Here is a 24,096-nt window from a genome sequence, read left to right as displayed (position 1 = left end):
AAAGCCACAAATGGTTTTCAATTAGAGTTGTTGGTTGTGTCATGCCTTGTGAAGAGACAAAGACCTCACTTTTCACAGTCTTCATTGCACAGCTCAGCTGAGAATAATTATATTATATATCGAATCTAAAGAAGAGCTATTGTATTTGTTTCTTCAATGAGTTCATCACATGTGCAATGGTCTTATGACTCATTGCCACAAGACTGCAAGCAAGAAAAACAGCAATGCATACTTAGATGCAGGCGAGCTGCATTAGTTAGCTGTTTCTCTTTGCCTTAACTGAAACTGCTTACAAAGGCTTTTTTAATAATTGTATCTTTACTGGGTATATTTACAATGGTCCTCATAGTTCATAAACATTAAATACCTTACATGGAGATCATGGTCATTCTTAACACTGTGGAATGTAACATTTACACAATAGTGTCACATATCATTTGGCTAGACCCACATTTAAAGTTTCAGAAAAAAATATAGTGTCCATAAATCATACAAGAAATAGGCTTAGATGTTTGGCAGCTATGGCAAAATTTTTGTTTATATGATGTTAGTAGGTCAGGATTTTCCTTACTGTAGGTCATAGAGTCTACTGTTCTAGTTAGTGTTTGATAAGATGCAGGAGTCCTTATTTGCAGTCCTCCAGCAGCAGTTCAACCTCTGGAGCAGAGTTATATAAGCTGAGCTATATCAGTTACATGGACTGCTCTTGAGTGATTGCTCTGTGACAAGCCTTTAGAGTTGTAAGTAAACAATGGAAACTGGACATTGATGACTTTTGATAACAATTGAGTTCAGTAACATTCAGTAACTTGGAATCTATCTAATTTTACATTGTCCAAACTACACAAAGATTGCAAAACTTGGTGAAAGGCCATTGTAAAACAACAGGACAACAGGAAATCTTTATGAGAGTACTATTTATAAGCATTTAAAAAAAAAGAGAAGTATCCCAAAGTTCTTTTGACATTACAGAAAAGATTTTTAAAAAAAGGAAGCATCTAATTTTTGTCTATTCATAGCATATACAATCTAAACCATATTCAAAACCACCCATTTCATCATTCCCAAGGTCCTAAGACTGTCTCTTTCAACTGCTTTTTTTGTTTTGTTTGTGTCCTGTGTCACTGGCAGCAAGGTGTGTCAAGCAGGGCAATATAATACTTGATTATGTGAGTTTCACCTATGAATTACTGGTAGTTAGCACATACAAACTAGCAGCACAGTTTCTTGTGAAAGCCTGAAGGATTAGGGTGTTATGCCACATTCAACAGGGTTTGGACAGCTACAAAAGGAGCCATGCAAACAAAAAGACACATGCCAACATAAAAATCTTTGAATAGTCAGCTGTTTCAAAGAGTGATAATGAAGCAATGATAAGTAAAATGGTATAAATATAAAACATTTGTTCTTAAAACGAACTTGTTTTTTCTTTTATATGAATTTATATCCTACCAATCTATGTGGTTTCATATAGTTACAAAACATTTTAAAACAATTACATTTTAAAACTTATTTCCATTTATGTAGAACATTGATGGAGATCTCATATTCTTTCTTAGATTTGCAAATGAGTGAATTTTCAAATCAATGCTACACCACATTGTTTATTTGAAACAGCTGTAAAGGTGGGTGGGGGGTTGTTCCCATCATAACTTCCAGCCCAGTCATGCATTCAAAGTAGCCAGTTCATCTGATACTCAAACAAAGTTTTTTTTACAGCACATCTGAAAAGCCAGAGAAAGAGCATGAGGCAAAATGAGGGCAACCCTTCAAATGGAGTGTCTCAAAGGAATAAAAACCATAAAAAGGTCCTTCAGAAATGTTTCTTAACACTGTCCAAACAAGTATTAAATATTCATCCCACATCTACCTACCTTATCTAGGTGGTCACAGAATAAGAACCCTTTCCCACCTCACAAAAAGCTCAGACAATTTTCATATTCACTATACATCACATGAGCATTTTCTTCTATTCAAAACTTATTTTAAGTTAAATATCAGTTTAAAGCTTTTAATGTATAAATCAGGGTTAAACAAATGCTTTAAATAAGGAATTAATTGAGAGACATTATTTGCACTGCAAGCACAACTAAATCATGAAGCTGAGTGTTCCTCTACCAAAATCAAGACTTGATCTTGATCACTACGAAGATATGAGTTTGCTTCCATACTTTTCTTGGGAATTATAGTAGTGATATCAGGTAATAAAATCCTCACCAGCCTACTGACATAGTTATTAAGTCATAAGTGTGACCCATTTTCAATGCACCAGAGCCTGAAGCTTATAGCTTTCTTGCATGCAAACCACAAGAGTGTAGCCAATTCCAGTTTTGGTGCCCAGAGGCTGTCTATGCTGCTGTTAGTAAATGAGGTGAATGAACCCAACAACCACTTCCACAGAAAAACTGGGGTCAGCAGCCCATATTTACATGGGGATGGGGAGAACTGCTTGGAATACTGTGGGTTGTCAAAGGCACACATTGGAAAGTCATTTCTCAGTTCCATTGGGAGCCATTTGAGTCCTGCAATGCAGGTAATACGTAAAATTTCCACTTGTTGTCACCACACCATATAGTTAGGCATGTATTATGTGGTGACAATTATAAATTAATTGTTTATAAAATCATTTTCATCCTTTGGTTCACTCAGAACCAACAGTAGTGAATGTGACCCAATATTAATGCCTTTGGCAGTTAACATCAGCTGCTCAGAATTTGTAGATGATGACATGAGAGTTTTGCTGTCAAGGCCAAATGTATGTATGTGAATGCTATACTTCTCAGAATGAAGGGTAGGGTGAGCCCCTACAACCTAGTGACTGTTCCACAGGAATGGTGTGAAACTGGTTCATGAAAAGCAAATCTGATCCTAGATCACTAATCTTAACTTGATACATATGACCCTAAGTCATATACTATTATTATTCTTATATTATTGCTAATAAGTGACTAGCAACCTGCCTTTGGGGCCATTTCATATTCAACCGCGTTAGTCATCTGTTGTTGTTGTTGTTGTTTATGAATAACTGAAAACTACACGATATTCTGTTTTCATCTCATCATCTGTAGTACAGCAACCAACATCAGGAAAAATGATCAACAAATTTTATGGGCAACGGCTTATCAGTGTTCTTTTTACTGTTATTGCTCCAGAAAGAAACCATAATCAAGTGATTTCTCAATGGTTGCTACTTTATTTATTATATAGCAGCTTGGCTGGATTTCACACTGTTTCGACTAAGTAAAAAGCTTTTGCTGGTTAACTGTCCTTGTAAATAAAAGTCACCTCAAAACAGTTATTGTCTATGAACACTATATAGATGGGTGAATCAAAGTAAAATTAAACAATGAGGCCATAATGTAGAAAGGTGAGCACAAACTTTGACATAAATCACAAAGGTGGAGTTTGACTTTACACGTAGCCATGGACAGTTACTTAGAGATTACATGACAGACACATAGGAACATAATAAATTTTGTAAACTTTTTTTACTAAGCTATTATGACTTCTCAGGTGAAAAGAGTTTCAAAATCCAGATATATCATTTAAGTTTTATCATTCATCATTATAAGGCATTTCCATCCAGTTCTAACAGTGCTCAAGAACTGCACAGATAATTTAACACTATACCAAGATAGCTAAGGAGAAAGAAAATAACACTTATTTACCCAAGAGAATTTTCAAGTTTGAGTCAAACATAAGAGTCAGTCTGTCAAGTCAAATTTATTTATCTAGCGCTTTTTACAACAGTTGTTGTCACAAAGCAGCTTTACAAATGTCCAAGTCCAAGCCCCCAGTAAGCAAGCCAAGGGTGACAGTAGCAAGGAAAAACTCCCTAGAGCATGAGGAAGGAACCAAGACTCAAAGGGGGGCCCCATCTGACCGACAACAGGCAATACAATAGTAACAATATAAACAATAAGTAGTAAAACAGAGAGAAAAATAAATAAATAATAATTTAAAAAGAAAAAATAAACAATCAATGTCTAGTCCAGTTTTCTAGAAGTCCTAGTTTGGTCATGAAAGTGTGCATGTGTCCGAACCCATTCCGCATGAAAATGTCCATCAAGGGCAATGGAGAATTAATTGTCTGGGGAGGTATGGAGGGGTACAGCAGGGGGCATCAGAGGGTGGTGGGAGGAGCCATGGCAGCTGAGATGGGTTGAAGCTCAGTAACATCATGACATCAGGGGTAGGTGTACTTTGGCAGAAAGAGAGAATAGATCGTTAGACATGTCCAGTTATGAGGGTGTATAAGTTGGGGAACTATAATGTGGAATGATGGACTATGGCAGATCTAGCTATGGCTGCACAGCTAAAAGGATAGAGCCAGAAGGAAACCCTGGAACACTTTGCCACTCTCAGTCAACAAACCTGAGTGCCAAAAGAGAGATGAAGTGACAGCATCATAACATCCCAGTTTACCATAACCTTCAATGCCCATGGACCCCCAGACCTATACCCCAGATATTTACCTAAGATGGGAAGTATTTAATAAAATGCCTGACTGTACAGATGGGTTTTCATCTTAGCATTAAATGTTGACATTGTGTCTGAATGTGAATGTTCTAGTTCTAGTAAGAACTGGCTGCTGCATTTTTAACTAGCTGGAGCTTGTTTAGGCACTGAGTGGTACAGCCAGAGAGTAAGGCACTACAGAAGTCCAATCTTAAAGTGATAAATGCATGGTCTAGCTTTTCTGCATCATTTCAGGAGAGTATGTTCCTAATCTTTGCAATGTTACTGAGGTGGAGAAAGGTGGTCCTAGAAATATTATTTACATGATCTTAGAAGGAGAGACTGGGATCTATAATCACTCCAAGACCTTTAACTGTTAAAGATAATGTGATTGGGCGACCATTGAGGTTCATTAAGTAATTAGAGAGTGGGGTCCTAGCTGTCTGTGGGCCTAATAGAAGCACTTCTGTTTTGTCAGGATTAAGTGAGAGAAAGTTTGTCAACATCTAGTGTCTGACATCCTTTATGCATTCCTCAATAATACTAAGCTGATATATGTCCTCTGGTTTGACTGAGACATATAACTGAGTATTATCAGTGTAGCAATGGAAACTAGCACAGTGTTTACATATAATGTCACCTAGAGGTAGCATATATAAAGAAAAAAGCAGAGGCCCTAGAACAGATCCTTGTTGTACACTGAAAAGTCTCCATTTTTGTTAACAAATTGGTAGTGACTGGCTAGATAAGATTTAAACCAGGAAAGGGCTATTCCCTTAATCCCAACATTTTCAGGTCTATCTAGTAAAATGTTGTGATCTACAGTGTCAAATGCTGCACTTTAAGTGATATAAGCAAAGAAACATAACCCTGGTCAGAAGCCAACAACAGGTCGTTAACTACTTTAATCAGTGCTGTCTCTGAACTATGATGAGGCCTAAACCCTGGCTGAAAGACTTCATGTATCTGATTCTGATTCATGTATGAGCTTAGCTGCTGAGCAACAGCTTTTTCAAGGACCTTGGAAATAAATGACAGCCTGTAGTTTGACAGCTGACATGGGTCAAGGTTAGATCTTTTGATAAGTCGTCTGATTACTGCTAATTTGAATGATTTAGTTACATAGCCAATGTTCAAGGAGGAGTTTTTTAAATTTAGTAAAGGTTCCATTACTTCAGGTAGAATTTTCTTAAGAAAGTGCATGGGTACCGAATATAGTAAGCAAATGGGGGATTTTGTGCACAAGATCAGATATGTAAGTGTAACGGCTCGAGTGCCGCAGTGCAAGGAGCAGGACGCACAGACTCCCTTGAAGTGGTGAAACATTTGACATTAAACACGAACGACAATGGTGGCACTCACAGAGTGACGACATTGAACATGAACACAAACAGTTGAACACTAACAACGGAGACTATATAACCATCAACTTGACATAAGCAAACGACATTGACATCAACAATGACCAACAATGAGGCATGCACTGACGGAGGTTTAAATAGACAAACACTCAAACCCCGTGCAGGTGCGTACCATCACGGACGGCGTGGCTACAAACGAAGGTGAACCCCCCCTGCAAGCGGCAGGTCGTACCACGTGACTCGTGTGGGGGGAGTGTCCCGTGACAGTAGGTTCATGCGCTTGGGCAGATAGGATTCTAGTGTATTTTTTGGCTTGGTTTTGCTTTGGCTTGGTCTTGCTTTGGCTTGGTCTCTAATGTGCTAAATTTTCTCATTGAAGAAATTCACGAATTCAATACTACTATGTGAAATTGTAATCTGAGCATTGGTGTCAGTTTTATTCCTACTTAGACGTGTGATTGTACTAAATAGAACTCTATGATTATTTTTGTTATTTTCCATTAGGGTCGAGAGATTAGCTATTGGAGAGGTAATAATTGCCTTTCTATACTTGAGAAGGCTCTCCTTCCATGCAATCTGGAAGACAACAAGTTTAATGTGATGCCATTTACATTCTATATTTCAAGTGTAAAAAGTGTTTCTATACAGTTCCCTCAAGAATTATTACCTCTGTTAAGGTTTAACAGAAAGACTCTGAACTATGGAGTGTAATTGTAGTGATGGAAACTTGGATTGCAACACCCTGGAATGCAATCGACTCCCGCAGCTGTCCAGCTGCAAACTCTGGAGAAAATGTTGCCTCTTGAACCATCCTCATGTTTCAGGCAGGTTAAGTTCTAATTGTTTAAAACTTAATTATTACCCTGATAGTGGAAATAAGCATGCTTATGTCTGAAACAATTTTTAATAGCCTTTGTCTCATTTATGAAGGTCAATGTTATCTATATGTATTCACTATCCATCATCTATACATTCACAGATTTTCACGTAAGTATAGTTGATAAACAAAGCATGTTTTCAATGTCTCTTCTGCATATCTTTATCAAAAGTGTCAATAATTTAGTAGGATACTGTAAAGCAGAATGACTGCAATAAGGTCTGACCCTATGGGGCCTGCACATTCTATTCTAAGTAGCCGCAATAACGGAATGAGGATTGACGTAAAAGGCTCTTTAAAAACATTTTATTCCTTGTAACAGAACTTCACATATTTATCCTAAAATGTCAATTCAGTGATTACAGAACATGAAATTCCAGATATAAAAATCAGAATGGATATGCAAGTTGGAGGACAAGGTTGGGTAAACTGGGATGTGAAGACAGTTGTGAACAAGATTTGCTCAGAAGGGCTTTAACTTCAAAAACTGCTGACAGCCGAGTTACATCCAAAGAGTAATTATTTGACTTAAAAAAAGACTGAAACTTTCACCTTTGGACGGTGTTTTGCAGAATGTGTGGGTGGTCTTTACTGATCAGAAGATAGGCCTAATTCAGAACCAGAATTACACATAAAGTATATACTGAATGTAGATTGAGAGCAAAAGAAACAACGATCAAATGGCAAATACATGACTGACAACTACATCATGTATATGCATAACAGTATTTCTCATCATTACATGGTGAAAAATGTTAAGCTGAGGTGTACAATGCTAACTAAAACCTTTGCTTGTGATGTTCCTGGGTCCTCAGTATGGAAAACCTGGATTTATAATGTATGTTATGTGCTCTAAACAGAAGAAGTCTTGGATTATGGGTCTTATACCTGCAATATATAAACTTGATCTATCTATTTTTGGATTTGTTGGTTATCATAACCCAATTGTTGACATATCTGAGCTGTACCATTACATGTATCACTCTTTTGTGAAGCACAGGGAGACTTATACAAGGAGTGAATGCAACTCAGAGGATAACTAATACTTTCCATTTGGTCTAATCCCATACATGCAAGGCTTCAGATCCAATTACAAGTGAACTGAGCGTTAGGGGAGGCAAATCTATTAGACACAAAGCCTGCTATGTGGCTTACCTTTGGCCCACATACGCCTTCATTCATTGGTTGTGGCCAGCGAAAGACTGTGGACCACCTCATATCAGACAATGTCAAATGTATTGCTTTGCCATATATTGTTTTGAAGTACCAAATTGTTTGCAGCAGAAGCAAATACATAAATATGACCAGCTTAAAGGGCTATACTTGTATGGCAGTTCCACAGAAAACCTTAGTGGCTGTCAGTGTAAAAGAATACTCCACTTACACCTCAACATATCAGTGTGCTGACAGGGGTTGAAATGTTGTGCATTTCATGGTGTTATGTGCAATAAAGTTAACTAATGTTGGCCAGTACCTTGCCTAAAATGTTTACCTTTCACTTTCTATGCCTCTGTGGATCCCACTGGATAGATTTCAATTGATTTTGCCACTGTTTCTTTTTTTTGTTGTTTTAAATTAAAATCAAAAAGAAGGAGGAAAGAAATGTGAAAGGATTCTTGCTGTCATGTCATGATATATGAAATATCAACAGTATGGCTGCAAATGCAATGTCTTGTCTGTTCTGCAAACTAATGGAGACGATGCTCCTGAGACCTGGAGAAACCAGCATATGAACAGATGGTGCACATAGGCAAAAGACAACCCTTCATAGATTTGTGATTTATACTACAAAAGGAAGGAGAAACAACAACTCTAGAGTAATGGGTTTTCAGCAAGGTCATATGTAACTCTGATTCAGAGAATACATGACTCATGGCAAAGTCTGAGAAACACATCCAAAGCTCTCATGGCTAAAGCACCCTGAACTTCTTTTTTATATTAGAGATGCTTCTTAAGATTTCCTGAAAATGTGTAGTACTTTTAGAAAGTCTACATTTCTTTTCAGGTTTAGAATCCTTGTAATAAACAGGATATCAAATAGACCTTTGTTTTATATTGTAACATAGAGGTTTCAAGTGTCTCTTTAAATGTCTTTATTCTGAGAAAGAAAACTAAGTATGAAAACAAATGTACACCACATGGATAATGTATGATACTTGGCTAATTCATACTGTGACTGAATTAATTGCTCTAGTACTTCTGAGATATCTGATAGCTGACTTGGACTCAACAATATTCCTCTTTTAAAGCTGTTTGGTTCAATGGGCATTAGAATAAAATGTGCCCGTCATGTCACTACCCTGAATTTTAGTTAGACTGGTCCAGTCAAAAATGATAAATGTTAAAAATGTCAGTATCATCGTATCTGAGGAACTATAAACAGCTCTTAAAAATTAGGTTATTTTGCTTACTTAAAGGTACTTTTCTCCATTATTAAGGTGTAGTGATATATAATTATAAGATGAGAGTACAAAAGTAGGTTATTTGTAAGATTTGTGATGAGTATAATTCAAAATATTAATCATGAGAGAAAAGTAAGATATAACAGCATTTCTTTTGTTAATTGCATCCCTATACAGATGAGGATGTGGTCTTATCAGTAGAGTATCACTTTTTGCCACTAATTAGAACAATTTAGATTATAACTGGTCTAAAACTTTACCTATGTAAAGAATGGCAGGAAATGACAGGACCTGAGTGAACTGCATAGAAGCTTAAATTAAATTTTCCTCAAAGAGGTGAAAAATAAATTAAAACAGGTAACGAGATACACCCAGCATAAATCAGGACTTGGCAGGGCTTGTGATTATTGTTCATTGTTTTCCTAATGGTGGATGTCATAACCTATTTGATGGAAAGCAAATGCAAATACACCATGGTCCAAACCAGGCCAAATCAGCATCAGTTAAGATTAAGGATAAGAGCTTGGTGCATATGAGCAAAAATATCAAGTACATATCAGATTATCTTTTCTGTCAGTCTTGGTTCTTGCATTGCATTTTGTTCCAAGATGCCCATGTCAATTCAAAGTCTTTACTAAAGACCTTACTAATGTGTGCAGGACAGGAGTGCTCCAGGCCTGAGAAAGGGCAAAACTACTCACTATACTTGATAACTTTATCTTGGTTAGAAGGACCTACATGCCACCTAGTGTTGAAGACCATATTAGCTCCACTTTCAAATTCAGATTAAATATTGGTGTACACACCACTTTCAAATTCAGATCTAATGATGGCACACAATGATTGATGTCCATCAGGAATGTATTCATAAAGTAACAATATGACAGATTGTTCCTTATTGTGTGGTGAATATGGTCACGTCTGGAGTCTCACTTTCAAAATGTGCTTTTATATTAACCAATTTGCACTACAAAAAAAGGAACAAATCTGGACCAATTGGAAATCTTGGCCCACTGTTTGATATGCTATTTGCTTTAAGAGTTCATAACTATCTGCATACATTTACATAGCTTAAACAAAGAGTCCGTATGACTAAATGTTCTATATGACTAAATGCCTATGCTTAGGAGTAGAGCACAAAGTTGTCATGTTTGCTTACACCTAGAAAACATGAACAACAGCCTTTTAGCAACATCTTTTTTTTTTAAAAAAGGACTTTTAGTAGGCTCAGTCATTTACTTAAGGTTGGCAGTAAACTGGATTTTAACATAGTAGATCACCATACAAAACATCACAGGGTCTGGGTTTACACTTAAAAAACAAATACATGCACAAACTTGACGTTCAATCATGGCTACCCTATGTAATAAATCACCTCACCCCCCCCTACCTGGGGGGGACAAAATAACAGAAACACCTCTATATAGGGAGTTCATCATATACACTCTTCAAACCAAAACTTACAAAGCAATGACATTAGATTATTCTTTACTCTAATGCTAATATTTGACAAAACAAAATGACATTAAAAAAAGACCACAATTAAATTTAAATCTCTCTGTCCCAATCCTAGCAAAACCGTGCAGTTACCTTCTCAAAAGTAATATTAATGATTAATTTACCAAACAGCCCCCATGTATGTACCTTAGAAATCATACAACACATCCACAGTTCAGAAAAAGCCAAAGGAAGCACTGAAAATTTGTTCCCACATTATGAAATTTGTCTTTCTGAAAAAATTCCTCAGTAGAATTTACAAAACAATGACACTGCTGACAATAGTCATCTTAAGACATTATTTAATTTGCACCCACCAACATCCATCTTCTGGAAAATATTTCAGGATTATTACTTTCCTAAATTTACCAGCCTAAACACTGGGCTCACCATTTCCTGCTCAATTACTCAAAAAGGGCCTAACATTAACCTCTAACCATACAAAAATAAATATATAAGAATCTTCTTAATTATTGTTCTAAACAGCAATTCTAAGACTCAGGTGAGGATGTTTAAGTACAAATACACAAATATTGAGAATTGAGTAAATCCCCAGCAAAACCCCACTAAACACTTGTACAGCCAGTATAAGTAATTTCCACAGGATGCAGATTTCTATTTCTAGGATGCAGGGTCACTGTACTTGTATACAGTAGCCATGCCTAATGTAGAAACCTGGTCGTTGTTTTTTTGGTACTAAGATTACTTAAATACCATGACCCACAAGGCTTTGCATCACCTATCCATCCTCCACACCCCACAAGCTTAGAAGGCTACATCTCAGCATGAGTTTAGTGACATTAAGACTTGGAGAGTTCATATTTGCATGTGGAATTTTTACTGCTGAGATTAGTTTTATAACCACTTCACATGGGATGTCCAGTGAGCACAAGTTTAAATAATCCTAATAAACAGACATCATGCCCCATGCTTGAACACCCCTTCTGTAATACTGATTATTAACCAATTACTTCCTTATTCCTTTTTGCATTTCATTCTCCCTCTCCTCTGGTGGTTGTGCGGTGGAGGCCCGTTTTTGTTTGTACATGTCAAGTGACACTTCCCTAAAACAAGTCGTTTTACAAATACGATTATTGCTATGACTAAGATTAAAATATGGCTCAGGCCAAACATCAAACATCACTTGCGATCACTGTAGATAAAATAAGAAACAAAACTAACTCAAGAAACATGCTTTGTGGTCATCAGTATCCAGTTTGAGAAAGATCACAAAAGAGTAGTTTAATCCTAAAACCAGTTTGCTATCCATAACAATGGACATTAAAAAGCTTAGGTCCAGTAGCTGTTACCTACTTCTCCAAGGTGGTATGGCTCCTGAGACAATCCTGAGTTTTTAAAAAAAATATATATACACATACTTTTACTGCTACTTTTAGAAGGATAAATGTAATCTCAGGTACCGTGCCATCTCTGACAGGGTTAGCAGAGGAGTAGCAGTGGGACAAAGCTCACGTCAGGAACCTTACTACATATGAGAGGGCTATGGCTAAGGGAGTAAGGTGGACTCAAGACACCTGATATTTATAGGCATCCAGCATGCCCTTTTGAGTTATTCCCTCTCTGACAGCAGGCCTTGTCCATGGGGTGCTCCGTCTGTTGTCCCGAGCGGCTGGCAGGGGAACTTGTGTTGTGTTAGATGGTGACAGCATGCTCGAAACACTATTGAAGGGAAATTCCTGGGTCACTAGGGCAGTCTTAGGTGTGGCTGAGGTACAGGTGCTGTGGACCAGTGATGAATGAGCAACTGTCTCCAAAAGCTTCTTAGGGGCCTGTGTGCACTGCACACAATAGGGGAAGGGAGAGAACAAAAATTAAAATAAGTGAAGACTGCAATGTATAGCTGCCATGCACATGGGTGCACTAAAATGGGCAAACCAAAACAAAGAAACAAAAACCCACATACAGAACAAATGAGTCAAAACATTAATCAATACAGTAGGGTTAGGTTCACTTCAAAATACACTGTAAAGAAATCCTTCCAAAGAACTTAGGGGCTTTTTATTGAGCAGTAGAGAAAGGAGGAGGCAGCATGTTTCATGGTGAATGGCTTCCCCAGCATCACTGGGGGTGAAGAGATGACCTATACATTATATTAGAAAAGAATTACAAGTGAATGAATACCACACAAGAGCGAGTTCAAAAATGCCTGCAGGTAGAACCCTCTGGAATGACAGAAACTGAGGAGAAAAAAAAAAAAGTATGTATTTACATGAAAAGGTTATGAAGCTGGGCAAGGCTGTAAGAGTATCAGAACAAGTAATATAATGTGTGGGACTATATATACAAATAATCAAACTGAAAACAGGCTTGTGTCACTGTTGCAGGAGTCTACTTAGAAATCCAATTAGGTCTAAACCATGAACATTTTATTCTTTTCCTGGAAAGTAGCTACTTTAGATGTATACATAGATACACACATTACATATTTAGGGTAGAGATTCAGACATTTAGTTGAAATCACAGTTAAGCATGTAGAAGAGAATTGGCAAATGAAAAGAAAATACAGAGTCTGAGCTAATGGAAATGGTAGTTATGCCATGAGTGGAGAAGAGGGTGATGAGGTAGCATGCAAACCATCCAACACTCTTACCAAAAATAATGAGACCTGCCAGAACCTTCAGGCAGTGCAGGAGAAAGCAAAGTCCTGACAGTTGTCCTCCTGTTAAAATCAGCTCATTACATCATATTGCAAACTGCACTGTTCAATTATCTAGCCAGGATTCCCTGAAGATGCATTTTATATTGCATTTAAAAATACAATTATCTTTTACTACTCTGATCAAAAATGTTTCCTGTTAATGATTCAAATTCATAGCAGTATGGCAGTTTCAGGAAAAACCAGATGACTGCAGCATTACTGAGCTCCCATCATATCATAATACATAGAAACACCTACACTGTAGGCTCAAATTTCCCATTCAGATACATTTTACTATTGTGTTCAACGTGCATTTACACCCTCTGCTACTATAACTGCCTTAAAAAAATTAATTAAAAAAAAAAAAATTTTTAATCCGGCCAACAGCATTTTTTTTTTTTTTTTTTTTTTGTGGTAAAAAAGACACGCACGCACACCAAAAAAAAAAAAAAAAAAAGGTCACACACCAATATTTCTTTGGACCGCCTTTAGTTTTGATTATGGCATGTGTTCGCTGTGGTATGGTTTCCACAAGCTTCTGCAATGACAACATTTATTTCTGTCCAGAGTTGCATTAATCCCCCCCCCCCCAAGATCTTGTATTGATGATGGGTGATTTGGACCACTGCGCAAAGTCTTCTCCAGCACATCCCAAAGATTCTCAGTGGGGTTCAGGTCTGGACTCTGGTGGCCAATCCAAGTGTGAAAATGATGTCTCATGCTCCCTGAACCACTCTTTCACAATTTGAGCCTGATGAATTATGAAATATACCCGTGCCATCAGGGAAGAAAAAAAAAAAAAAAAACCATTGATGCAATAACCTGGTCATTGAGTAAGTCAGCTGACCTCATTCTTTGGGCACAATGTTGCTGAACCTAGACTTGACCAACTGCAGCAACCCCAGATCATAGCACTGCCCCCATAGGCTTGTACGGTAGGTACTATGCATGATGGGCCCATCAGGGTAAGAAGAGAGGAGTCTGAAGTGATGTACCCATCACTCTGGAACAGGTAAATCTGGACTCAGACCACATGACCTTCTTCCATTGCTCCAGAGTCCAATCTTTATGCTCCCTAGCAAATTGAAGCCGTTTTTGCTAGTTATCCTCAATGACGAGGGGTTTTCTTAAGGCTACACAGCTGTTTAGTCCCAATCCCTTGAGTTTCCGTCGTATTGTGCATGTGGAAACGCTCTTACTTTCATTAGTAAAAAATGTTTCAGAAATGGGATTTTTTCTTGGCTATAGAGAATCAATTTTACAATAATCACCAGCAAGTGATTAATATATGCCAAAGGAACCTACACAAAGGATCAAGATAAGATGAACTACCCTGTTAAATAGCTTAATTATTAAATACTAATCAAATAACCAGTTTGACTTTGATAATCCTGATACACAGGTTTAAATGTTGATTTTGGGATATCTAGGGTGCAAGAATGAAGGAGCAGAGGCAAACACCCTTACCATGTTGGTGTCATTTTTGGCCATGAAAGGATGGAGCTCAGACCCAGAGGCGACCGTTCGAGGGATCACATCAGGAGGTAAAAAACCTCTTCTGTCAATTAAACTGAACGAAAAACATTTAGAATAACAGTGTGTAACTAATGTTTATTAGCGCTACAGAAAAAACACAACAAATCAACTGGTTCGTGTTTGCAGCATTCCATTTGTGTGGCTTTTCTACCCCATAAACCCTCAGAACTAAACTTCCGAGACATGATTAAGTCTAGTCCCAAAGTGGAATGCCAGATATAATTCAACATTGAAAGTCTCTTTCAGCCAAGGGTTAGTTACAAGCTGCGTCTGAGAACCTGGCCATGACATCCCCAAGATATTCTACCACCCTTCATACTAGTACTGACCTCGGGGGCATGGGTCCACACAGCACTGCACAACAGTTACGGAAGATGCCGTTGTAGCTGTAAGGGTTTCCTGATTCTTCTCCTCTTTTGGTTGACCAAGAGCCTTTTATCTGAAACGAATTATTAACAAAAGATGTCTGAGTTCTAATGACAAATATCGATTTTAAATGACAAGTTCGACATTACATGCTTCATAACTGTTTCACTTATCTAAATAAATCACAATTCCTACTTGAATGTATTGCACATCTTTTCACAAATATAGCATTTTATTATGTGGTAATGCTTACATCTTCATTAGTTGTGAGGTTGGAGGCCACCAAGTAAGTATGAAAGCCAGAAAGGCCCAGAGTAGACCAGATAGAGAAGAAACAAACAACCAGCTCCACAACATTACTGGAGGGGTTAAGGTTGAAATATGGTTACAAGTGAATGACTCTCGATATCAAACACTAGAGGGTAAGAATTAATCTGTGATATTCATCATGACACATTTAAGTCTAAACTTTAATGCAGTACCAACATAATTAAACATTTGTGAAAGCTGTGCTCAAGACTATCCATGTCCTCAAGCCAACAACTCAAGGGGCCTCTGCTAAAGTTAAGTCAAATGTATTGATATAGCTCTTTTTACATGTCACAAAGCTGCTTTACAAAATGTATGGGTCCAGATCTCTGATTAGCGAGCCAAAGGTGATGGTGGCAAGCAAAAACTCCCTGGGAGGATTTAAGGAAGAAACCTTGGGAGGACCAAAACTCAAACTCTGCTAAAACATACAGACCAATAGCATATTGTGCTATGGATAAGTTCAACCACTTAAACACCCACTCTACTGTGTGCCGTTTGGCATCCTGTCTCGAGCAGCAGCCGCCTATATGCCAGAGAAATGACTGAGATGAAATGAGTCTAAGAATGAATGGGATTAGAAGCAGCAGTGATCTGCAGTCCTGCAACCAGACATCCAAGCTTCTTCAGCATGGTCACAGGATGAATATGCAGGGCAGTAGTGAATGGTTTATGCCAGACGTGAGGTAGTAGACATGGACAGAAAGGATATCTTGCTGGGCTCTCCTGTAAGGCTTGTAAGAAACCTTTATCACCTTGTGATCCTGTAGATGGGTAGTAGAAATTATTATTCAATAATTCATCTATATACAGCAAAGCTGCAGATTTATGATCAGGAAAGTAACTGTTGACAGTTATATTATACCAGACATGTTTAAGAAGAGTTTAACCCTACAACCACCACTACTAAGGTGACTGTGCGATATAATTAGCTGTTCCAATGTGCACTGGATTTTGTCATTTGAACAACTTTCTTAGTTACTTGAGACCATGGTCAGTGACATGACTTTCCAGTATAGTAATTTAACATTAGAATTATCCAAAAGATACACAAAAATTGCTCCAACTCTAGCACAAACCTTTTTGGCGTTTGTGTTTGCATTCGTTTAGGCAGTGTACAGACATGGTATTTTAAGATGACTTACGTAAAGTAAGGTGTGTGATCACACAGCCCAGAATGAAGGAGGTGAGAAAGGACAATGAGACTATGAAGGTGTAGAAAAAGCGATAATTGCGCTTCCCAACACAATTCCCCACCCATGGGCAGTGGTGGTCAAAACGCTCTGTTTTTGAGAACACACATGCATAACTTATTGCATTACAATTTTTAATGCCATAAATACAGCAAGTTAAATTTTTTGATCGTTTTACTAAACAAAAAGTAAAAAGACATGGGTAAAAATTTTAATATTGTGCATGTCTGGGTAACCACTTTCAATGCAATTCCATGTTTAAAATTGGAACTCACAAATTGTTAAATATGGTCTTACCTACACAATTGTCACACAGACTACAGTGTGAAGTACGGGGGGGACGAAACATCTTGCAGGTAAAGCAATATTTGAGCTTGACTACCTCCCCATTTATAATGATTTCCTTAGTCCGAGGTGGGGGGCGGTATGTAACTGACCCAGAGTTATCTAAGAGTTTTTAAAAAGAATACATAGGGATGTAAACTTATTTACCTTATGCATTACCTTTAAAATTACATGCACCAAGTTAAACATTTTTAAAGAACAACAAAAATTTAAAACAGTTTAGACATCTCAAAAGTCTTACCGATTTGCCGTTCAGTGTTGGTGACCTCCTCGGGTAAAGCCCTTGGTAATATCCCTGGATCTGTAAAACTGGTCTGAAGAAGGGTAATGACCACAAACAAAAACAGCACTCCAGCAACCACTGGGATGCAGATAGTAAGGTGAGTCACCAAAAAGGGGCAACTGTTGGGGGGAGGGGGGATGGGGGGGGGAAAGATGTTAAATTATCAAAACTGTCACTGTTTATCAAAGTAGGTAACTGGACAATATCTCGACAAACCATTGGACTGTTAACATCCCAACACGACAAGGACGTTTTTAAATATTCGTTTAAGCTGATCAAATCTTGCACCATCTTAAAATCTCAGTAAACACAGACAATGTAACGTCATTGTTGCTGTACTGCTACTATGAACAGAAACACGCTCAATATTATCGAGGAGTCAAGTACTCACTCAAATATAAAGAATAACACACTCGTGACCACAATAAGGCCGAGTGTCAATGGCAGCACACCGCACTGCCGGGCAACGATGATACGTCCATCACAGTAGAAACGATTTCTCCCAGGAAATACTTCCCATTTTCTTCGTGGGCGATGTGATTTGTTTTTCGCACACTGAGTGGACGTTGGTGTTGAGGCTGGTGTTCCCAGTGCTAGGGGGTCGATTTGTTGATATTCACAGTTTTTCATTGTAAGCGACTGTGACCAACCGTAATGGAGGTAGACGTCTAGCTAGCAAGTTAACCTAGGTAACTTGTGAAATGCAACAATGCTGTCGTGATCTTACAAATACGAAAATCCCCCCCACTCGTTTAGGACCAAAATCATTAGCTTAGCTACCTGCTTCAGAATCGTATAGAAGCAAACTTACTCGTGTAGTTAACTAGGATTACCTGTTCACAGCTAGCACAATTAAACGCCAGGGGCGTTTTTGCGAGCTTTATCATTTACACTAGAAAGCAATGCGTTTTCTTCAAGCGTGATGCTCTTCATTAAAGGAACTGGGTCCCTTGTCCCGTTTAATTAATCTCTATAGACACTTGTACACAATTTAGCTACCTGGGTAGCTATCCTAGCCAGCTAAATTAGCTTGTCATAGTATTACACAAGCAAACTTAGCTAACAACAATAACATAAGATAGTAAGGGTGGCCCAAGGCATAACGCTAAATAAGACAGCGTCTTGTATTTAATTACTACAGCTAACCGGACAACCATAAGCCAACAGTCTACGGCGACAGTTAGCTAGCTAGTTATAGTCAAGACATGTTTTCATCATCATTACAAACCAGACCATATCCGGCTGGCTAGCTAGCTAACGTTAGCTAGATGGCCAAAAGTCACCTGCTATCCATCACAGACGGAATTATCTGACAGCCGATTCCATTCGGACTGCAGCTAAGCTACAGCTACCGGATCTGGCTTCTTTCTACCGACCTTTTGTTACCAGACGTCGTAAACCTCCTTTAATCATTCGTCGCTTAATTTACAACGAGAAAAGTAATGCTTTGTGTCGTATAGGTGATCTGAATGAGCTAGTTTGTCTATAAAATATTTATGTGGTTTAGACTGTCAACGGGTGTTACCTAGCCAACAAACTACTTGTTAATTAACACGTCTTACGACACTTCCTCAGGAGGCATCTGATAAGTCATTGGGCCCAATTACAAATTACGTTTCGGCATTCTTGGATTGTCGAAATCGCCGTGTAAATTTTAAACAGGTACTGCAACAAATTAACTGCGTCTAGGTTAGAATTTATATATTTTCACAAGAGCCAAACTCTTAATTTTCTAATTTTTACAAAATGGACTATTACTACTTTTTCATTTTTTAAACTTGGCCTATTTGCCATAGAAAACGGCAATTTCTAAAAATATTCCTAGCATGGTTTAAATGCCTAATAACTCATATTAGATGATTTATTTATTTAAGTATTAATATATACCACATAGTATTGTTTCTTTGTACTTTATTAGCATAGTTCTTACAAAGCTGAAACCATTGATAAATACAGTGGGTTAAATGCTTAACAGGTGGTTAATAAGGAGAGCTGTTTAGTCCACTCCAAACCTGCATGTACTAAAAATTATCCACACTTTTACATAATCTGGATACCATTATTTTATCTCATATATATCTGTAGCACAGGAGTGCGAGCATGGCACATGTTTCAGATAGCTGGCCTATCTTAGCATATTCTGCAATTAGTACAGTTTGAGTTAATTTATAGTAATCAGTGATTGTGATGGGCTACAATTTCATTTACAATTAAGTTCATCTCAAATTAGAACCAGAAATGATACAATTTATATCACGTTGTTCTTAGACTTTAACAATACCATACCCACTGGAATTCACCAAGTAAGACCAGATGGACTTCCTCATTCTGGCTGCCACCAAACCTGCAGAGGGTCTCCTTACATTGGTGTGTGTCTGCTTTGAACACAGGCTCAGACCATCCCTTGTCACTCATATGTAAAAGGCTGTATGTTTGGTTATAATTAAGTAGAAATCAGTATTAAAAAATCAGTAATTAGTTCATACTCTGATTAGCAACATACTTTGTCACAATTCTGATTGGAAAAAAATGCCCAAACCCAAAATTGCATGTTAAGATAGCAAATAATTAGAAATTTTAAAAAACATCTTGACATGTTAGTTTAATCTAAACATTTAAATATTTTCAGGATTTTTTCTATGTAAGTGAATTTTCCCTAAAAAATTAACACTGACACCATTATCCTTGATCCGGTATCTATGAACATCTTTCAGGTACAAGCAGCCCCTATTGTGTGTAATAAAGGCAGTTATATAGGAGCTCTGCTTTATATACATGGATCTGTTAACTCAAAGTCACATTTTTGCTGAACTGAGACAAAACATTACAAAATACTATGAAGAATGGAAGAGAATTTCAGTGGAGCTGGGTTATCATTTATTTTCTTAAATTATTAGAGTCTAACATTTTATGTAGTAATTTTAAACATTGGGAGCTCCTTGGATAACAATAAACACCAACTCGTTGTGTTGGGGGGAACCATACAGCCCCAAAGAACATCTTTCTCTCTTTCAGCAATAAGAGAAGTGATCTTACATCCATAACTGTAAAATATTAAACATGCTCTGTTTACACTGATGAACTTCCCTGTCCTCAAATGATAAGTCACATATTCAGTATCACGGGGAAATTAAATATGCACTTCTTTGTTTTCCTTTCCCCATTATAGTCAGGGCTTTAGCTTGATTGTATTCTTGAAGATATATTTTAATAGAGATTACAAAGAACTTCTGTAAAGACGCTCTGGACAAGCGCATCTGCTAAATGAAAATATAAACTACACGTATAAATTCTTTGTTACACAAGATGGCGCCAAAACAATACGTTACAATCGACAGACCTAGTCTCATAGGTAGTTTGCTTAACCTGGTTAATATAATTCATATGAAAGAAACTGAAAGTTATCTTAAGATGACAGCCTTAGTAACCGGCACAATACCCGACAGCTTTACAGCAGCATGACACAACTATACAGAATTTTGATTTGATTTGTTCCACCACAGGTTCTCAATCAAATTAATATTAATACTGTGAATCTGAGCATAAGGATGCCTATAGAGTGCTACCCAATGTTAAGCATATTTCTAACAAATATTTTGAATATTAAAGAATACTTTCAAGTAGCCAAAGAAATGGTCCCCTCGTGCTGACCAGTTTACATTTTGCAGTTCTTTAAAATATCTTTATTTGTAGGCCAACTCACTTCTATAAAATACACAAACCCCCATGAGCATCCAAAAAACAATTACAAATTGCAGACAAGATACTCCAGCTGCTGGAGTGTTTTGTGGAAGAATATTGAGTCCAATTAAAGAATTTACATTAAGTCCAAGGCAAGAAGTTGCAATGAAGAACCAGGCCCAGCAGCCAATATGAAACAAAATATCCGAGTATGCAACGTGTGCGAAAGGAGCATGTGTTCCAGTGCATAAGTAGTTGAGTGATAGGATTGTTAATGGATACCAAGTAAGAATGAATACAGCATTGTTTGAGGTTGTCCTGTGGCTTGCCATAAGCAAAGTGTTTTTCTTCTAGTAATGAGGGTTCATTGCATAGAAGAACGTGGCCACTGATCCAGTAGACCACAGGTGAAGAGGAGGCTAGAAAACGGGTAAGGACCTATGGAAACATTGACACAGGAGAGTTTAGTATTACCTGTCACACAGATGGCCTATATTCACTCAAAATTCATCTTCCTGTGCTATGAATAGTTCAAATTGTTCTTTAACTGTAGAACTCCTTAGCAGTAGCTGTCAATATCATCATACTTAAAAAACAATGTGTGTGTACTACAAAGGTTAATGTTGCAGAGCCAACTGACATGGAAATAATATTATGATGATATTATTTTTAGGCTAGATAATCTAAACTCTACATTCTCATATTGATTTAAGGAAACTTACCTGTACATGCATACAAAATATGCCAAATATAAGCAAGGAAAAGCAATGTACAATGTACACGAACACCTTTGAGCTGTAGAAGTTTGCTGGTGGTTTTCCTTCTTTCCCTTTCTTTGCACTCTTCCCCAAACCAAGATGCAAACAAAATAGCGGATTAGCCTTTATATACATGTATAATGCCATGACACTCAGTGTAGCGATAGGTAGTGCCAAAAGAAAGTTGGGTATCTGCTTTAATTTGAAATACCGGAGAAATCCCACATCCCAGTAAACGTCTTGGATGTAAGAGTACAGAATTGGGATGCGCATCAGGCACCAGCTTGGTGTGGGTGCAGCTTCGTCTGGGACTCGGTATCCTTTCTTGTCAGCAAGGTTAAGCAGCACATCAGGAACCTGCTCCTGAGTCACAGTTGGTCTGCAGAATGTGTAGTACCCATAGAGCTGGAAGAGTCCAAATGGCAGCACAACAACTGTGATGCAAAGGGCTGATGTGAGGGAATATCTAAGAGCTGCCACAATGTAGTAATGGCATCTACTGTGCCAAACAGACCCTTTGCTGAGGACACAGGCCTGGGCAAGACTCCTCTGCAGGGGAAGGTACAGCAGGAAACCGGCATTCACAAGTCCATTAGCACGTGCACCAGTAGCTAAACATAGAAAAAGACATGCTCTAAGTGTGAAGCCCTTCTCCAAAAACCACAAACCCCCAAAAGTGAGAGCTGCAAAGAGGGTTTCTGAATAGCCTGATAACATAAAAACATTGGCTGGTGTAAGGCAGTAGATAAGGCTTGAGAGAAGGGCAAGACTTCGGTCCTGTAGAACTGCACAACTCAGTCCAAACAGTGCCACTGCACTTAGCACAAATAACGTGGTATTAGCTATGGCCACTGCAAGAAGTAAACGTCCATGAAGTGTGAGAAAGGGACTCAGAGGCCACAACAAGGTAGATGCTACAGAATACAGGACCAGAGGAAACAGTGGGAAAAAAGCAAAATTGTGCTCATACACATAACCATGCTCTGCAATGAAGAGAAAATGTTCTGCATCCCAGCGTCCTAAGCCACCAAGTAGCACATCTGTTGTATAGTCCAAGAGGCGTGGCTTCACTGTGCGGGGAGGACTGAAGGCATCTGCTTCATGGTCAGGAATAATTGCATTTAGCGCTGCCTAGATGGGAAACAAAAAATAAATAAATACAAAGGTTCTTTGTCACTTGCATATTGTAACATACTCGTAACATTTATACACCTCATAAATGAAGTAATTAGTCTGAGTACAAGGAGGCATACCAGTACATGAACATTCATGCAGGTTATAGTTAGTTAGCTAAGATAGCTAGTTTAATATCTAATTAAGCCATCTTCAAAAGAGAAAACTACTTGTGCATTTTTTTCTATGTCCCAACGCTCATACCTGTAAAACAAGTGATAACGCTCGTGTAAAAATAGCAAATTGTACAACTATCCGTATGTCCACCCTTGTATGACTTCTTAAAGACAGCATAACTGACGTCCTCCGAACTGTGTTCCAGGTAACCTAACTACCTTACCCAGCTAGCTATGAGAGATTTGCTAGCCAACCTAGCTAGTTAGCTACCTTCACTTAAAGAAATAACATGTTACTTTTAGAAATTTATATATTTAGATTAAAATAATCGCACTAATATATAAATATGTACCACAGCACACGAGCATGAAACACTACATTAATTCAAAACGGTAAAAAAGACCATTTGAAAGCAAGTGGTCTGTACTTCCGGCGCGTCTATTACGACAACGTCAAAATAAAAGTCTCTTTCGTTTACAATCTGTAAATCAAGTTGAACTACCAAAGCAATTAATTTTAGAAACAAAATGTGGCATGTTGGTGGCTGTCAACCAAACCGAATAACACTGAAGACAGAAGGCAAAAACCTCCAAAACTAGTATAAACTGAAAATGGCTGCATTAAAGCCTTCACAGTATCACCATAGAAGCCAACATGTACCGAGGTTTATGGGTTGCAGACTTCCATTAACAACAGATGATTTGCAATAAAGTACCAACATGCCAATTTTATTTAAAATGGTTAATTTACTTTGTATCTTGAACTGTGGAACTATATAAAAAGGCTATAATTCTTATTTGACCCAATATAAGTGGCTATGAATTATAGGTGGTATCTGTAACTTCACAACCATTTTAAATTCAAATGAGAATACAGATCTTAAAAAATAAAAATAAAAATAAAATTCAGTTTGTTCATTTTCTTTTAGACTGCACTGCATTTGATTACCTGGACTCAGACATGACCACTGGTGACTACCACTGATTTGCTGGATTTAAGGCCAGTTTAAAAAGAATTCAACATAGAAAACCTAGTATAAATATTTTCATTATTGACTTTTTGCTTTCCTTTTATAATAAAT

At 37.7% G+C, this 24,096-nt stretch overlaps 2 protein-coding genes across 7 annotated transcripts; both read right to left on the bottom strand.

Annotated features, from left to right (window-relative positions):
- Nucleotides 1-10,880: 10,880 nt before the first annotated feature.
- zdhhc18a (zDHHC palmitoyltransferase 18a) lies at nt 10,881-18,834 on the bottom strand. 3 transcript variants are annotated; one of them, XM_027001571.3, is made up of 10 exons: nt 17,678-18,834; nt 17,245-17,405; nt 16,956-17,105; nt 16,611-16,748; nt 16,178-16,229; nt 15,410-15,512; nt 15,120-15,229; nt 14,722-14,824; nt 13,207-13,275; nt 12,256-12,394 (listed from the first exon to the last, which is right to left on the bottom strand). In XM_027001571.3, exons 1-9 carry the CDS (start codon nt 17,914-17,916, stop codon nt 13,234-13,236), a joined length of 1,098 nt encoding a protein of 365 aa, XP_026857372.2. In that variant the 5' UTR covers nt 17,917-18,834; the 3' UTR covers nt 12,256-12,394; nt 13,207-13,233. The 3 variants fall into 3 exon arrangements, with proteins under 3 accessions (XP_026857371.2, XP_026857372.2, XP_081552684.1); XM_081696558.1 differs by lacking the exon at nt 12,256-12,394 and adding an exon at nt 12,404-12,793; XM_027001570.3 differs by lacking the exon at nt 13,207-13,275 and having other exon boundaries at nt 10,881-12,394.
- Nucleotides 18,835-20,146: 1,312 nt separating this feature from the next.
- On the bottom strand, nt 20,147-23,436 carry pigv (phosphatidylinositol glycan anchor biosynthesis, class V). 4 transcript variants are annotated; one of them, XM_027001635.3, is made up of 4 exons: nt 23,103-23,436; nt 21,937-22,856; nt 21,690-21,809; nt 21,239-21,405 (listed from the first exon to the last, which is right to left on the bottom strand). In XM_027001635.3, the coding sequence occupies exons 1-4, from the start codon at nt 23,190-23,192 to the stop codon at nt 21,387-21,389; spliced, it is 1,149 nt and encodes a 382-aa protein (XP_026857436.2). In that variant the 5' UTR covers nt 23,193-23,436; the 3' UTR covers nt 21,239-21,386. The 4 variants fall into 4 exon arrangements, with proteins under 4 accessions (XP_026857434.2, XP_026857435.2, XP_026857436.2 ...); XM_027001636.3 differs by having other exon boundaries at nt 21,756-21,809; XM_027001633.2 differs by having other exon boundaries at nt 20,147-21,405; nt 21,690-22,856.
- Between the last annotated feature and the right edge of the window lie 660 nt (nt 23,437-24,096).

The sequence above is a fragment of the Electrophorus electricus genome, chromosome 14 (genome assembly GCF_041902795.1).
Source record: "Electrophorus electricus isolate QZ-2024a chromosome 14, ASM4190279v1, whole genome shotgun sequence".
NCBI lineage: Eukaryota > Metazoa > Chordata > Actinopteri > Gymnotiformes > Gymnotidae > Electrophorus > Electrophorus electricus.
This window is presented reverse-complemented; position numbering and strand designations above follow the sequence as displayed.

What these genes read in the sequence shown, in the direction of transcription:
- pigv (XM_027001633.2), bottom strand. Translation starts at nt 23,192, where the DNA reads ATGCTGTCTTTAAGAAGTCATACAAGGGTGGACATACGGATAGTTGTA. An exon ending in CGTTATCACTTGTTTTACAG is followed by an intron (nt 22,857 to 23,102) that starts GTATGAGCGTTG and finishes TTTCCCATCTAG; the next exon opens with GCAGCGCTAAATGCAATTAT. An exon ending in TATTTTGTATGCATGTACAG is followed by an intron (nt 21,406 to 21,689) that starts GTAAGTTTCCTT and finishes ATGTTTCCATAG; the next exon opens with GTCCTTACCCGTTTTCTAGC.
- zdhhc18a (XM_027001570.3), bottom strand. Translation starts at nt 17,916, where the DNA reads ATGAAAAACTGTGAATATCAACAAATCGACCCCCTAGCACTGGGAACA. An exon ending in TTACAGGAGAGCCCAGCAAG is followed by an intron (nt 15,513 to 16,177) that starts ATATCCTTTCTG and finishes CCCCTCCAGTAA; the next exon opens with TGTTGTGGAGCTGGTTGTTT. An exon ending in CCAAAAATGACACCAACATG is followed by an intron (nt 12,395 to 14,721) that starts GTAAGGGTGTTT and finishes TATTGTGTGCAG; the next exon opens with TGCACACAGGCCCCTAAGAA.